Source organism: Bison bison, unplaced genomic scaffold, assembly GCF_000754665.1.
Source record: "Bison bison bison isolate TAMUID 2011002044 unplaced genomic scaffold, Bison_UMD1.0 scf7180017864184, whole genome shotgun sequence".
Taxonomy (NCBI): Eukaryota; Metazoa; Chordata; class Mammalia; order Artiodactyla; family Bovidae; genus Bison; species Bison bison.
In genome coordinates, this window is record NW_011494756.1 from 2,850,378 (window position 1) to 2,867,623 (window position 17,246).

At 44.7% G+C, this 17,246-nt stretch overlaps 1 protein-coding gene across 1 annotated transcript in view; it reads right to left on the reverse strand.

Annotated features, from left to right (window-relative positions):
• Positions 1–17,246, reverse strand: part of ZNF827 (zinc finger protein 827) — a gene marked incomplete at its 5' end in the record, with an annotated part of 157,663 nt that overhangs the window by 87,099 nt on the left and 53,318 nt on the right. Inside the window, 2 exons of the mRNA XM_010843699.1 lie at positions 2,145–2,199; positions 4,615–4,854. Coding sequence (XP_010842001.1) covers positions 2,145–2,199; positions 4,615–4,854 — 295 coding nt within the window. The remainder of the gene's footprint in view (positions 1–2,144; positions 2,200–4,614; positions 4,855–17,246) is intronic.

Genomic DNA, 17,246 nt, shown 5'->3' on the forward strand with positions numbered 1-17,246 from the left:
CCGGAAACCTCCAAGGAGGCGCAGCTGGGGTCCTGCCCAGGTCACCTTTAATGCACTGGTGCGCCCACCCCCGCGGTGCTGGGCGTGTTGGCCGCTCACAGTGAGAACCACCCTCGTGGTTGGAGAGGGGGGCCACACATTCCCTGCTGAATTAGTAGATAATAAGGGGGTGCCAAGAGCTGGCTCCTTTACCTCGAGGCAGGATTTACTCTGTGGTGCAATCCATGTCTCAGAACTCTCCGTGGAAGGGAACTGGAGCTAGAACCCAGCTCACACCCCGTTCTCGCTCAGCTCCCCTTCTCTCTCCCAACCCACTGCACCCCGGCAGGTCGCCCTGAGAGCACACCCATATGAGAATCCTGTCTCAGGCTCTGCGTCTAGGGAACCTGACCTGTGACACTTCAGGAAGCCTATGGAAGCAAATTAAAATTGACTCCTATTATCTTTAATCTGCTGTCTTTTGATGTCTACCAATCTGGCCAATTTCATGTGTTTAGACAAACGAACATAGCATAGATATTTAAAAAATAGCCTTAAGATTACATTTTATGCTTTTGAACTGTGGTGTTGGAGAAGACTCTTGAGAGTCCCTTGGACTGCAAGGAGATCAAACCAATCAATCCTAAGGGAAATCAACCCTGAATATTCATTGGAAGGACTGATGCTAAAGCTCCCATACTTTGGCCAGTTGATGTGAACAGCAGACGCATTGGAAAAGACCCTGATGATGGGAAAGATTGAAGGTAAAAGGAGAAGAGAGTGGCAGAGGATGAGACGGTTGGATAGCACCACTGATTCAATGGACATGAAACTGGGCTAACTCCGGGAGATGGGGAAGGGACAGGGAGGCCTGGGATGCCGCAGTCCATGGGGTCACAACGAGCTGGACACGTTTAGTGACTGAACAACAAGATTATATGCTGAAGGCAGTCTGGAACGTCCAGCAGTTCACACCTCCTATTTGGGCATCCAACTGAACAGACAAAATCACTTCTCTACCCACCCAGACCAATTTCCCAACACAACGCACAGGCCAGATCAGGTCGCAAGACTAGTTTCCCATCTGTATAACCATGCCTGGGTTCTGCTAGAGGCAGATTCTGTCCCTAATAGTATACAAACCCTGTTTGTATACTGTATACCCTGCTCTCTTTTAATCACTGTTTAATATGTGCCAGTCCCACATTTCAATTCACAGGATTACAAAGAAGAAACAGCTCAGGTGAAGATTCAAAGGAGCACTGTTCCCGTGTACTCTGAGCATCCTGTGTGATGCTCGGAGCCTGATTCCTGTCACATCTTCTGCCCCAAGAATTAAAACCCCCAAATCCATCAACAGTTCCCACAAGGAAGAATCTAAGTTTTCTCAGGAAATAAAGTGCCTTGACTTAAAGCCTTCCAAGGGGGAGACTGTCTCTCCCCAGAGCTCCTTTCCCAGTGATGGTGTCTGCGCTTGTTGGCGCTTGCCTGCCAGCTCAGATCTGGGTGGTTATAAGGCTCGGAACGGGTGGCAGATGGGCAGGCAGCCCCCTGGCTAACCTTCTCTGAAAACTCCTCTGGCAAATGGGGACGCTTCCTTTACCTACAGTTGTTAGTGATGTCAGTTTTCCTGCACGTTTTGAAAGCACTGTCTTTCTTCTACATTTTTGCTCTCCTAACAATGCCGTGAGTTAAAAAGGTGGGATGTCCCTGGCGACAAATGATCAGCTTACAGCGCAAAGCTCCTGAGGAACACAGCTGAACTCGGTCTACCAACCAAGTGAGGCTTTCCCCGAGACACAGACCCAGCTCCCAGCTCCCAGTCTGGCCACCGCTTCAACCATCAAGTCAGGAAACTTTAGCCCAAGAGGATAATAAGTATCCACTTTACAATATCATTGTAAGGAATTAAAAAAAAATAGCATAAGGAAAACTCGCAGCACAGTGACACCCTCAGATGTTTAATAACTATGAATGGTCTTTCCCCTTGGGGTCCTTTGCTTTCCCTACTGTTTCCACCAACCACGTTCAAACCCAAAACGGTGGAAAGGGGGTGACTTCTGAACCCAGTGAAAGAAAAAGGTTTGAAGAACGCTGTTCAAACTGTGATGCGGGCCTGATGACTCCCACAGCGGGTATTCCGAGGGGACCCCCCGGTGGCCTACCTGGTGGTCGTCCGGATGGTGTTTTCTTTCTGAGTGTGCTCTTTGCTCACCTTCTCTGTAAAGAGAGAGAATGAAACAGACATCTCTTAGGTTGCTCTGACTTAATCTGTGTGTTTAAGGCTGAAGCAGAAACATCCTCCACACCTCTTTCTCTCTTGTGGTTTTCTTTTGGTTTCTCTTTCAAGCAGTCAAACCCCTCCTGTCTTACTGATAAAGACAGGCAACAGAAGCATGTCAACAGCATCTACCAAAATAGTTGATTAAAAACCAATCAAAGGGAAAGAGTTATTAACAAACTACAAGCATGTGTCTGATTTTCATCAGGCCTCAGTAAGTACATGTACATACCACACACACACACCCACACACACACAGACGTGCACAAAGATAGTTATTTCGATTATATTTTCCCCCAACTGAAAAATGTCTGTTTTTCTCTGATTCAGCATGAAAACTGCAGTTGTTGCAACTGTTCTGCTTCTGACTTTGATGACAACCTTTAAGCATTCCGTATTGTCAGGCCCCTTTGTGAGGCAGGCTATAAAAACAGTCGTTAAGACCTCTGGGTGTGAGAGTCATTGAGCGCTTATTCTGATAAATGTCACAGGGGACAAAAAAATATCATTAGACGAGGGGAGGTAAACTCTCCCTTACTCCGTCTTGAGGTCTGTATCTACCAGCTGTCAGAAATTATTTAATTAGCTTTTAAGAGCACAAAAGTTGACCTCTGGTCTTCCCTAACCAGTTCAAATGTGAGGCTTCTGACTGTCACAGCTCTCAATGGCTTCTTTTAAGTCTCCAGAGGAAAACTGGCCACCTCTACAAGGGTTTCAGATTTCAACGGCAGGGCAAGCGAAAAACCCCTAATCTCATGGATTCGGGGAGAAAATGTAAACAAAGATTAATGCTATCTTTCCCATGCTTTTAAACACTGGTCTGAGGCTGCTGTGTACATGTTTGTGTGGACGACTCCTTTCTGTCCACTCAACAGTGACAATGAGGGTGAATTTGGATTCACAGGCAGGGTTCTTTGAGAGAGCAGGAAATCGGGGCTAAATGACTTGCTTGAGGTCACCGGGGCGGTCAGTGACAGCACCAGGGTGAGAACTCTCAGACACAAAGTTTTGAGCTGATAGTAGACCGTGATAATGTCTCTGCTGGAGACGGAGACTTTTTGAAAAGAGCCTCACTGGCCTCACTTCTGCAAATCTGAACGGCCAAATCACTCACAAAATTACATTGTTTTTAGAGATGCATTCAGCCTGTTTTGCTTTTTTTCTTTCTTTAAAGAAAAGCATCTTGCATGTTTGGAGCATATTTGGAACTTGCAAAGAACTATATGGCCTATTCAGTTCACTGACTTCACTGTTTCCACCTCTTTGAGCTCTGCACAAGCACAGTTCTTGTTTGAGAACCCACAGCCACCATCTTCAGCACCAACAAGTAACTTCACGGCTATGGGTAGTGTCACAAGGCCAACGAGAGAATGAGCTATGAGAATGGCATACAGATCCTAGCTTCTTTCCTTTTTCTGGGGTTTTTCTTAGTGGAGAAAAGTTAGCACTTAAATAATGTGGCATTTAAATAATGGGTGTTTTAAATCTGCAAGTCATAGCAAAACAGAGTTCATGAAACATCAGTGACAAACGCTACTGATGCCTGAATTTCAGTATGTAGGCCAATGCTTGACCAAAGATAAAGTATCTGTGTTTCTATATAAGTCTGAATCTTACATGAGTCTCCTTCATTCATCTCAATCACATTCAAACAGTAACAGCACATTAAATTTGATAACAATGAAGAGGATGCTGCTTGAAAGAGGTAATAAAGGGAACAACTTAGGTTCTAGGACCCTTATCTATTCTATCAAGACATTTAGCTGAGCTAGCAACTGACTTCTAGACTTTGAATTCTAAGTAGTCAAAGTAGAAAAGGTTGGTTTACAGAAAATGTTCTACCAGGTCATAGCTGGGGAAAGAGTCCTTACAGTTTCATCTTTTACTTTTCCCTTTCCTTGGCTTTTTTTTGCAGGGGCAAGATATAGTAAAATCTCATTAATTCCGATCACACTACTTTGGAATTCACGGTAATTCAGCCACTGTTAGAGTAAACTGAAGTTAATCTTTTGCACATTAGGAAAAAAAAAAAAGGCTGTTAATCAGATCAACTGCCTAAACAAAACTAGAGGTGAGATATTTCATCCATGCAGCAGGGATCTTTTGCATGGAACTGAATAGAGTTCTAATTTCAAATGATTCTTAACTATTTATTAAAGAAAGTTTGGCAGGAGTTTGACTTGGCAGCGTCTGATGGACTGTTCATTTGAGTGGCGGAATCCATGTTAAAGTAACAAAATGGATTTCTGTCTAAAAAAGCCTACTATGCAGGTGTTTTTTTTACTTTATTAGAGTGGCTTTCCCTCAAATCAGTCCCAACTATTGACTTTTTTTTTTCCTGCAAGAAAACGTACCTGAGAGTTGAAAAAGCAGCTCGGAAGCCATCTTCACGGAGATGTCCTGACTGAAGAGGTTTCTCTCCGGGGGTACTCTGCCTTCTGGCAGCTTCTGCAAGGGTTCCGTTTTCTCTCGCCCGATTAAAGTGCTGTAGCCAACATTGCGGCTGGGTGATATCGAGACCTGCGAGTCCTGGATGTCAACCTCCATAGGCTCCTCTTTAATCTTCACCATCTGAGTGTCCTTGTAGCTTTCCGCTGCAAACAGGTGAATGAAGAACAAAAATGCTAGAGTTTCTTAATTCTGAACCAAACCCAGTCTTTTATCACAGAGAGAACCACAAGGGAGTGGTTAAGAAGAAAGCACCGTGGCACACTGGAACACAGTTTGAAAACCTTCTAGTTTAACCTTACGACCGACCTAGCAATCCTTATTCCTGGGCATATGCCCTGAGAAAACCGTAATTCGAAAAGACATGTGTATACATGTGGCGGATTCATGTTGATGTATGGCAAAACCAATACAATATTGTAAAGTAATTAACCTCCAATTAAAATAAATAAATTTATATTAAAAAAAGACACGTTACCCCAATGTTCTCTGAAGCATTATTTTTAATAGCTAGGACATGGAAGCAACCTAGATGTCCGTCAGCAGATGAGTGGATAAAGAAGAGGTGTACATAATGGAGTGTTACTCAGCCATAAAAAAGGAATGAAACTGGGTCATTTGTAGCACCATGGAGTGAACCTAGAACTCTTGTCACACAGAGTGAAGCAAGTCAGAAAGAGAAAAACAGTGTCATATAATAATGTATATATGTGGAATCTACAAAAAATGTTACGGATGAACCTATCTGTAGGGAAGGAATGGAGATGCAGACGTAGAAAAGAGATATGAGGACCCAGCGGTGGGGAGGAGGGGCTGGGTGAACTGGGGCAGCAGCACCAGCATATACACCCTGCCGAGGGTGAGACAGACAGCTGGTGGGAGGCTGCTGTGCAGCACCGGGAGCTCAGCTCGGTGCTCTGCGATGAGCTAGAGGGGCGGCAGGGAGGCTCCCGAGGGACGGGACTTATGTATACATACAGCTGATTCACTTTGTTGTACAGCAGAGATGAACAGAATATTGTAAAGCAACTGGTTTAACTCATCTGACTTCTGGAAAAGGTAGGAAACGGAAGCTTGGAGAGGTCAAGTGACTTGCTCAAGGCCACACAAATGGCAGCAGAAGCAGGGTGAATGTCTCCCAGATCTAGAACCAGGTTTCCTGACTGCAGCCTCGCAAGCACTGTCACACGCTATTTCTTCTCTGCCATGTTGCTTCTAGAACTTACAGAGAACACAACGAATATCTGCCCTTGTTTTATATTTCTAACATACTCAGCTTCAGTGAATCAAGTAAGAGCGAGCATATTCATACTATGATTTTCTCCCCCTCTTTCGAAAGCTCTGATCAATATTTTTTTCTTTCTTTTCCAGGGCACCTAAATTAATAAAGAATAAGTAGGGTTGATGCAACCGAGACATTTACACCTTGATGGGAGCTAGTAATCCTCAAGACCACCTAGGAAGTTAATTGCAGCCCAAGGAGTAACACTTAGGAAAACAGCAATCCTACAAGTTATAATAACAGTTCAACCTGCTGACTGCTCTAGCTTAGGTGTGGCTATTGAACATTTGGTCTCTAGCTTGAAACATACATTTACTTTGGAAGGCGAGAGTGTCTTTATGGACATGTGTTCCTTAGCGTTGATGAGAGAACACCCTGGAAACAAGGTGGGACAATTAGCCCAGCCATTAATTTGGGTCACTTTAAAAAAAGGCCACACTTTCAAATCAGTAAACATTTGTTAGCTATTACTGTACACTGTACACTCAAGCATTCTGGAAAACCTAAAAAAATCCAAAAAGGACTAGATAGATGACAGACTGGATTACCTAGGCAGGCCCTGAATCCAATGACAGGTGTCCATATTGTACACGGATGAGAACGAGACAGAGGCACAGTGGAGAAGGCCGCATGGGGACAGACACAGTGCTGCAGACCGAATGCTGGGATTCCCACCCCCGAGTTAGTATGTCGAAGCCTAGTCACCAATGTGACAGTGTTTGGAAGTAGGGCCTTTGGCAGGTGATTAGGTCACGAGGAGCCATCCCCCATGCACTGCGTTAGTGCCCTTGTAAAGAAAACCCTGGAGAGCTCCCTTGCCCCTTCTTCCATGTGAGGACACAGGGCAAAGATGCCTGACAGTGAACCAGGAAGAAGGCTCTCACTTGACCATGCTGGCACCTTGATCCTCGACTCCCAGATGCCAGATCTGCGAGGAATATATTGTTGTTGTTTACAAGCGACCCAGTCCATGATGTTCTGGTACAGAAGCCCAAACAGACGGAGACAGAGACTGGAGTTTTGCAGTCACAAGTTAAGGACTGCCTGGAGCCAATAGAAATTTGGAAGGAGTGCAGAAAGATTCTCCCCTAGAACCTTCAGATTTCAGACTTCTGGCTCCCATTTCTGTTGGTTTCAGCTACCAAGTTGGTGGTCATTTGTGATGGATGGATGGATAGATAAATACATATTGGGTTGGCCAAAAAGTTCATTTGGGTTTTTCCTTAAGGTCCTAAGGGAAAACTGGAATGAAATTTTTGGCCAGCCCAGTGGATGGATAAATAGACAGATAATGACAGACATAACAGTAAGAGGCAATAGTAAGCAAGTGCAGATCTGTGGGACAGTTAGGAAATATGACAGGGAAATCTCATTGCTCCAAGTGGGGTAGTCAGAGAAAGCTAGGCTCTCCTTGCCAAGTATGAGGCAGGTGAAAGTCAAGTATATGCAGATTACTGATTTGCAATAAAGAAGATAGAGGAGCATTTTTAATAAAAGAAAATTAATAGGGTGCTACCCATAAGATTTCATGTAAGAAGTGTGCTAATTGTGCTTTTTTTCTTCCTGACGTATTACACGTGCTTCTCAGAGAAAATGACCTGATTTTTGTCAGCAATTAAACTGCAGGCAACCGTTATATTTAATTTAGATCCCTCTCCCCACATTCCTGTCAAGTTGTTTTTTTTTTTTTTCTTTTTTCTTTGCATGTCTGTGATGCTCATAAAAACCAAGTCCATTGATTTGATCATCCTAAAAAAAAAAGGAAGAGAAAAGAAGAATATAAAGCTTTCCAAGTTACATGCCTGGCTTCTATGCCTTTACTTCTGGCCCATCTAATTCTTTCTTGAGTCCTAACTGCACCCCCTGACCCCTTAAGAGATTTGGGGACTTGACAGCCATCCTGACCTTCCCTTAGATCACCCATAGGCGCAGTCAGCACACACAGTGCCCTCTTTGTGTCCCCTCAAACTACTCAGGATTCGGAAAATAAACAGTGGGGTCAGTGTCACAGGTACATAATGATGTCTCTGAACCTTGCCAGTCATTCCAAGGCCCGAGGACAAACTCAAAGCGATGCTAGAAAGGGATTCATTTTGTTAAAAAAAAGGAAAAAAAAAAAACAACAACAACTTAACAAACATAAAAAGAGCAAAGCCAGAAAGAAGCTCTATTATTTATCTCCCCAAAAGCCCCTTTTCCCCAGCTTTGCTCCTGGATTAAAAATCACCTGTTTCCACTCCTGGATTTAATGAAATCAGTTTTGTCCATCAGCTTTCAAATGTTTTATTTTTCATATTTTTAAACATTTTAATACAACAAAGATAAAAAATAATATATTAGTTAAATCTGGATTTAATTTAGAATCAAAATATTTAGTGAAATACGACACCGTGCTTCAAGGTATGGCTAACCACAGGAACTATCACATCTTCAAGTAACACTAAAATTACCTGAAACACTAAAGTAACACTTCATGTTTCTCTGCAGCTTGGGTGACATTTTAGGCAGAATTCTTAGACGAAAAATGTCCACTTTCTGCTGTCTGCTTAGTCGCTCAGTTGCCTCCAACTCTTTGCGACCCCATGGACTGTAGCCCACCACGCTCCTCTGTCCCTGGAGACACTCCAGGCAAGAATACTGGAGTGGGATGCCATGCCTTCCTCCAGGGGATCTTCCCAACCCAGGGACCGAACCCAGGCCTCCAGCATTACAGGCAGATTCTTTACCGACTGAGCCACCAGGGAAGCCCAAGCTAATTTTGCTTACCCCATTAAGTACCAGTTTCCAAGCCCTTTGTTTCATATCAAAAATACTTCAATCATCCTAACAATTCATAGATGCTCTGAATAACAGATTGTTAAATTTAAACATTTTAAAGATGATATTACTAACTGGTAACATTACTTGGCTAGTTCAGACAACCTAGTAGTTCAGATTGAAACAGACCTGAAATAACAATGAAATTAATATAGTATCCCTTCTCCCTCCATATTGGGCACAAAGCTTCCTTATGTTTAAACATGAGTACACTGAATAAAAGTCCTCTGGCTAATTTAGGGTAGAACATATTCTAAAAAACCAACTTTGGGGGGAGCTGAATTATGACTTATAGATTTCACAGATGTTTTTATTGAACTTAATGCAAAATAATAGGCCACATGTTAGTTACCTGAAACTGGTGGCATTTACTGTGGGGTGAGGGAAAGGTGAGAGGGGAACCACAGTCATTTCAGTCATTCAAAGCTACTCAAAGACAGAGAAGGAAAATACCTTCAATCTCTTTCCTTTCTCATTGGTCACCTGAAGCAATCTGACTTGTGATGTTACTAACAAATCAGTTGTATAAAAGCTACTTGGGATAATTTCAAGTATGATTTTTCCCTGAAGTGCTTTCTTCTCTTTCTTATGACAAGTCTTGACCTTTCAAAACTGCACAAAACACTGATGGCTGTTAAAAAACCTTTAGCATTTGTAAATCTACCTGACAGACCCCAGACTCACTGAGAAGTTTTCAAACTGACAGCTCAGTGGGCAAGTGAGACATAATTCAATAAATATTTGTATAGTCCTTGCACTTCCACGCAATAGCATCACTGCCAAGTGTCTTCTTACCTTTTTTAAAAGGCAGGATTTCTGAACCTACGGACATTTGAAGCCAGACACTTCCCTGCCGTGGGAGGCTGTTCTGTGCACTGCAGGATGTTCAGCAACATCTCTGGTCTCTAACCACTAGGTACCAGAAGCACCAGTCCTCTAATTGTGACAACCAATTCCAGACATCTCCAAAGTCCTTTGGGGGGCAAAATCTCCCCAATGGAAAAATACGGCTGTAAAGTTTTGCCACACTCTTTGTTTTTGCCCCTTCTCCTCTGACCCCATTTAATTAGCACCCAAGGCAAAGAAGAAAGAAGCTCCTTCTAAGTTCCAGCTTGGTTCAACAGTATCTCAGCCCAGCTGGCCGAGGATGCAGGAGGTGGGCTGACGGGAACAAAGTTTCTGCTACATTTCTTTCTTGGTCCCCAGCTCGCTCCCTTTTGTGTGGAGCATGGTAATATAGGGGCTTCCCAGCAGGCGCACTGGTAAAGAATCCCCAAGCAGGAGATGCGGGTTTGATCCCTGGCTTGGGAAGATGCCCCGGAGGAGGGCATGGCAACCCACTCCAGTACTCTTGCCTGGGAAATCCCATGGACAGAGGAGCCTGGCGGGCTACAGTCCATGGGGTCGCAAAGAGTCAGACACGACTTAGCGACTAAACAGCAACAGCATTCTAACATAACAAGGGTTGAATTCATCACTTCACTCACTCTTAGCTTTGAATTCCCCACCCAGGGACATGTCTACACACCCAGGATTTTACTCTTTCCCAACATCTTCCCCCTTCACACACATTTCCGATTCCTCTGGAATCTCTTCCTAAAATGATAAGACAAATATTAATTTGACTCCAGTGGTCTCTACTGCTATTTCAACAGAGAACTTGGCATATGGGAAAAGATGGGAGAGTGTTAAAAGGAGGTGATGCCTGGGAGGTGGACTGCAGGTGACTGTTTAGTACAATGCTTATTTGTATTTTATAATTTTCTATGATGAATATGGGTATCTTGTCATGTAGTTGTTTTTTTTTTTTTTTTTAATGGAAAACAATTTCATGTACTGGTAGAAAGCCACTACTTCCTCTTTAGAGGTACACAGAACAGTGTGCATGCCTGGAAGCATCAGAAGAGTTGTTTGTGACTCCAACAAACCACACTCAAACTCTGCTTGGCAACAGAGGAGAAAAAAGCAATGGGAATGCCGTAACACTGTTTTCTTTCCCGCCTTCATAAACACAAATATCAAACTGGGTTATTTCATTCATCAGTCACTTGGTTATTCTATACGCTTTTTTTTTTAAACGTCTGCCATGTACTCAGAACCATGACGGCTGATTCATGGTATTCAGGGGTAAATAAGACGTGGTTCTTGCCCTCAAGCAGTTTAAATCCAAATGGACAGATGATCAGACAAGTATCAATAGCCCTCTCATACGAGGAGTAAAATTCAAATGCAGGGTGGGAAGAGGAGTCGTGGAAGATCAGAAACCAAAGCACAGAAGTGGAATTGTACTCGACCAGGAGCATCCAGGGAATATCACATTGTCTGTCTGTCTGGAGCATCAAAGCTGGGAGGTGCAACGGGCTCCCTGACTGAGCAGGACTTGGGGGCGTCAACGTAAGAGCAACTCTCTTTGTCTGCCAATCTTTAAACCTGCCCAGCAGGAAAACATTCTTCTCTTGTTCCTGGGTGAAAACTCAGGCAGGCTTAAAACCTGGTAATGCTTAGATAATGCAAGGCCTAACAACCCTTTAAATAGCAAAAAAAAATAATGTTCTTGTTTCAGGATACAGCAGGCTCAGCCCTATGGGTTAATCCACAGCTCAGCCCTTTTGTGAAGGTGATCCCTGTTCCTCCCTGGAAGGGTCCCCAGGATGCCCGAGATGGGGGGAGTGGTGGGGTCGGCTCCCTCTCCCTGTCTTGTTGCCTTCTCCCCATTACACTAGCTGTCCTTCCAGACCCCAGAATCAGAGAAGCGGGGAGGTGGTGGGAGGAGAGATGAGGGGAGGGAAAGCTCACTGCCCTGTTCTAGAATGGTTTTACCCTCTTTAGGTTGGCGGACATCTCTCCTATGGGATTCGCCCATGGGGTCTTCCAAGACTTTTGACTTGGTGGTGATTACCCCCAGCATTCTTTACCTGGCTGAACGCCCTCTAGTCTGGGCTCACTGATTTCCCCCACTGCCCCCAGGGACACCCTTGCAGGCCTCCATCTCGCAAATGGGCAAGGGTGCCATCAAGTCTCCAGGCAGCTCCTAGACAGCATTTTTGATAACATCCCTGGTGACCCTCCTGTGGGAATCCGGTCCACGCTGGGGCCACAGGGAACACCTGCCTCTTCATTTGATCAAAGAGAGTGAGTTCAGGCCCCATGCAGACCACACCAAGACAGTCTGCCATCTCTCAACCTTGTCAGGTGCCAGGCCATGAGGCTCCCCACTGAGGAAAACACGTGACCGACTCTGCAGATAATGTCCCTTGCAGATATGAGGTGAGAGGCTGGAACCCCTCTTCCTGTCCCCATTTCCCTGCAGTGGGGGAATCACAGCCCAGTTCTCTACAAAATCCCCTCGCCCCAACCTCCAATAACCTCTCACTTTTATACTCTCTCCATTTGACTAAGAAGTACAAGGCGTGTGTGTGTGTAAAATACATGTAACATAAATGGATCGTTGTAACTATTTTCAAGCATACCATTCAGTGGCAGTAAGTACGTTCACGCTGCTGTGCAGCCATCACCCCTACCCAGCTCCAGAATTTTTCATCTCTCCCCTGAAACTTTACCCATAAAACACTAACTCTCCATCTTTCCCTCCCCTCAGTCTCTGGCAACCATCATTCTACTTTCTGACTCTAGGCCAGGAGTTTTCACATTTCTAAAAAATTCTTCAATGCGGTAACCTTGTTACTGAAGCCAGATCTTCCATTTAACATCCTGTTTAGCAAAGAGCATCAGATTATATTCCAGAGAAATTACACTGGAGGGGGGTCAGAGCAGAACATGGAATCTTAAAGGCTGAACCTCGAAGCCGGTCCTAAATGGGGAGCCTGTGAGAATCCAGCCTTTAGCAGGGGTTTGCTTGGAGAAGCAGTATGATCAGACGACATTTTGGAAGGGCAATCGGGCAGGGATGCTTATATGGGACAAAGGGACTGGCAGAAATGGAAATGGGGAGTGGAGGGGACTTTCTGTATTAACAGCAATCCAAGCAAGGAGATGATGAGAGCCTGAACTGCTGTTCACAAGGGGAGAAAAGACTCCCAAGATACTCCAGAGGCTGAACGCTGAGGCACTGGTGGCGGAGTCTGAATCAAGAATGAAGACACCAATGTGACAGTAGTTGCGAAGAAACCTTGTGTATGGTCTGGGTAAGGGGGAGGTGAAATTTTTAAAAGTAACAATTATATGACTTTTAAGCCTCCGAAATTTGGGAAATGCTATTAATAAGAATGGGCTTCCTTTGTGGTGCAGCTGGTAAAGAATCCGCCTGCAACGCAGGAGACCTGAATTCGATCCCTGGGTTGGGAAAATCTCCTGGAGAAGGGAAAGGCTACCCACTCCAGTATTCCGGCCTAGAGAATTCCATGGCCTCTATAGTCCATGGGGTCACAAAGAGTCAGACACAATTGAGCAACTTTCACCACATTCTTCTTCACGCACAAACAAGAATAAGGAAAGATGGGTTGGGGAGAAGTATGAAGGGAGATTTTCAGCTCTATGTTGGCTAAGTATCTGTGATTCCCACAAGAAGTGGAGGTCGTGATGGCTTAGAGGCAGTAAGAAAACAGACAGACTGGAAGTCATCTGAATCCAAGGGGCTGTGTGAGATAGAAAGGGAGGGTGAGTAGAGAGCAGAGGATGGGGAAGAAAAGGAGGGGGAGAAGAGGTGGAGAGGGCGGGTCCAGCACAGCAGCCACGTGCACAGAGGTCAGCCGGGGAAGGTGGTGATGGCGGCAGTGCGCGGGCGCTGCCCACTCCTGCCTTTGGGCACCCACACCCTTACAAGCATTCCTTTTCTTAGTGTCTGCCCCATATAAGCCCTCAGCCCCACTCTCCCTGCCAACCTGCCCAAACACACCCCACTGTTCCTCACCTTGCACTCAGTTGCTCGGGTGTATCCAACAGACTCTTTGTGACCCCATGGATTGTAGCCCGCCAGGCTCCTCTGTCCATGGAATTCTCCAAGAATACTGGAGTGAGTTGCCACTTCCTACTCTAGAAAATCTTCCCAGCCCAGAGATCGAACTCCCCCGTCTCTTGCATCTCCTGCATTGGCAGGGGGGGTCTTTACCACTAGCACTGCCTGGGGTTCCTCACCTTATTCCCTTCTCTCGATAATAACCTAGACAGGTTTCAAAATGACTCAGACATCCCTCTGTGAGGGCCTTCCTTTATCTTCATCAGACGGCACCCTTCCCTCCTCTCTCCTACCTCTAGACGGTTCAGACCTTGCTGACGTTGCACTGGGCTGTAGTTTTATTATTTACAGATTTGTTTCCCCTGTGGGCTGCACGCTTGGCAAGGGCCTGGTTCTGATTGCGCTTTCATTCCCACGACTCTGAAGATACTGGGTTAATATCTGTCTGTCACGTGCATCGCTTGAGGCAGAGCACACGGGCGGTGTGCGGTGCTTCTCCCCTCCCCGACACCTCAGTCTGCCGTGGACGCTCACGCTTGCCAGGAACCTGAAATACAGAAGGGTCCAGCACGGGCAGGGTACTGAAATAGACAACGATGACTGGCTGTGCTCTCTCTCTCTGGACTGCCATCGTGATCCTGACTGGTTTTGAATAACCAGACGCTTAAAAGAGCCTCTAGAAGCAACACCAATGACTCCATATGGAAACATTTCACTTTCTAGAGTTGATACCCATGTCAATCAGATGAACTGAAAATCTTTTGTCTTCAACTTGCCATTCGCAAAAAGTTCTGGGCTGGGCACAAAAATGGGGTCCAGGTATGTGTGAACTGATTCCCGGAGGTGTCAGGTTGATTACTTAAAATTTTGTTTAGAAGCGTGAGTAACAGCTCTCACTGCATTGAAGTGATGCACTTTAGGTAGAGCAGAATCACAGTCAAATCCAGCCCCAAGTGGCCCTGAAACCAACAGAACCAAGTGGAGAAGGGGAGGGGAGAGGGCAGATGGGAAGACCACCCCCCCATCTCCCTTCACTCCTCGGATTCAAAAACCAGGGATCCAAGTAACACTGGCCAAATCATCTCTCCGTGGTACAAAGATAAACAACAAAATCAGATATTCTATCTACTGCTTAATCCATAATCCAGTTAGGATGCTGGGAAGTGATGGCATTCAGTTCAAGTGAAAAGTGCACAGAGGCGCCATCTCTCCTGTTCCTAATCCATGCAATAAGAACAGAACTTGTCCGCCCTACACATCCATCAACAGGTGAATGGATAGAGAAGAGGTAGCATATGCATATGGGCTTTACAGGTGGCTCGGAGGTAAAGAATCTACCTGCCAGTGCAGGAGATGTGGGTTCGATCCCTGGGCTGGGAAGATCCCCTGGAGAAGGAAAGGGCAACCCATTCCAGTATTCTTGCCTGCGAAATTTCATGGACAGAAGAGCCTGGTGGGCTACAGCCCATGAGGTTGCGAAAGAGTCAGAAAAATATATACTTATATTATAAATTTTTAAATATATATATATACACACATACATATACATGTTAAAGTCACTCAGTCATGTCTGACTCTTTGAGGCCCCATGGACTATACAGTCCATGGAATTCTCCAGGCCAGAATACTGGAGTGGGTTGCCATTCCCTTCTCTAGGGGATCTTCTCAACCCAGGGATCCATTCCCTTCTCTAGGAGATCTTCCCAACCCAGGGATCCAAGCCAGGTCTCCTGCATTGCAGGCAGTTTCTTCACCAACTGAGCCACAAGGGAAGCCTATATATATATATACACACACATACACACATACATACATACATATATGATGGAATACTATTCAGGCATTAAAGAGAATGAAATAATGCCCTTTGCAGCAACATGGATAAACCTAGAGATGATCATACTAAGTGAAGTTAAGTCAGACAGAGAAGTACAAATACCCTATGACATCACTTGCATGTGGAATCTAAAATACGACACAAATGAACCTATGAAACAGAACCATAGACACAGGGGACAGACTGGTGGTTGTCAAGGGGGAGGGATGGAGTGGGAGGTTGGGGTTAGCAGATGCAAGCTTTCATATATAGAAAGGATACACAACAAGGTCCTACTGTATAGCACAGAGAGCTATATTCAACATTCAATGATAAACCATGATGGAAAAGAATATAAAAAAAGAACATATATATATATATATGTATGTATGTATAAGTGAGTCACTTTGCTGTACAGCAGAAATTAACACAGCACTGTAAATCAACTATACATCAACTAAAAAAATGATAAACTTCATGTGTCTCCACAGTGGTCCTCAGCTGAGTAAAAGCTCCCTAGTCCTGCTCTGAGGAACAAATCTGATGCCCGGGGCTCACCCATGGCAGCTTCCACATCCCAGGAGAGAAAATTCAGGCTCCTACTGTCCTTACTGGATGTATGGGTCATCTCTTCCCAAGGAAGGAGAGAGGAAACGCTCTCCAGGAAAGGGAACAGCGGTGCAGCAATCTTTCTCTAGTTCTCCTAAAACACAAGAACCTTGAGAACAGTGTTCCACTGCCTCTTCCCGGAACAGCACAATAGGAGACTTATTCTCTGGAATGGATGAAATGCACGGTCTCTGGACTTGAGGGTAACAGGCACAGCTGAGGGCAGGGCAGACAAGTGGTGTGAGGTAGGGAACTGAATTTCCCCTCTTCAATTAAAAAAAGGAAAAAATAGCATTTTTCAGTAGAAGAGCCTTACAATGACCTCCAGTGCACACACACTCACACACACACACACATACCACCTAGAACTGCACAGGAGTAACTCAGCAAATCATGAGAGCAAGCCAGTATCTATGAAGAAGAAACACAAAGCTGTGCACACCTTTAAATAATTCATCAGACAATCCACTGATTAATTAAATTAGACTGGGACTTCCCTGCCAGTCCAGTGACTTTGCCTTTCAATGCAGGGGGTTCGGGTTCAATCCCTGGTCAAGGAGCTAAGATCTCATGTGCCACATGGCCAAAAAAACAAAACATAAAACAGAAACAATACTGCAACAAGTTAATAAAGACTTGAAAAATGGTTCATGTCAAAAAAAAAAATTAGACCATCTTTTCCAGGTGAAAAAGATGCACAATAATCTAAACACTAGGATAATCTTGTTTAAAGTTATGGGGTTAGGTTTTCTGTATGCCCCCCTTCCTTCTCTCTCTCTCTCTCTCTCTATCACACACCCCCCTCACATGTTTTATTCCTATAAAAACTTCAAATATTCGATCCGAATTGGCCCGTTGAATTGGATCACCAAAACCACAAGTGAAGTTGCATTTCCCCTCTCTATCAGTATACTACTTGGTAAACTTAGGAAGGAGAATTAATGAAGGTCTGAGGAGACAGCTATGGACACTAGAATTCACAATTAAGTGGACAGGGCTAAGTAGGAGGTCAACTCAGAAAGACACCATAAGGAGCACCCAGCATTCCATTTTATTAGTTGTTCTGAATCTGCAAGGAAAAATACGCCCTAAAAAAGAA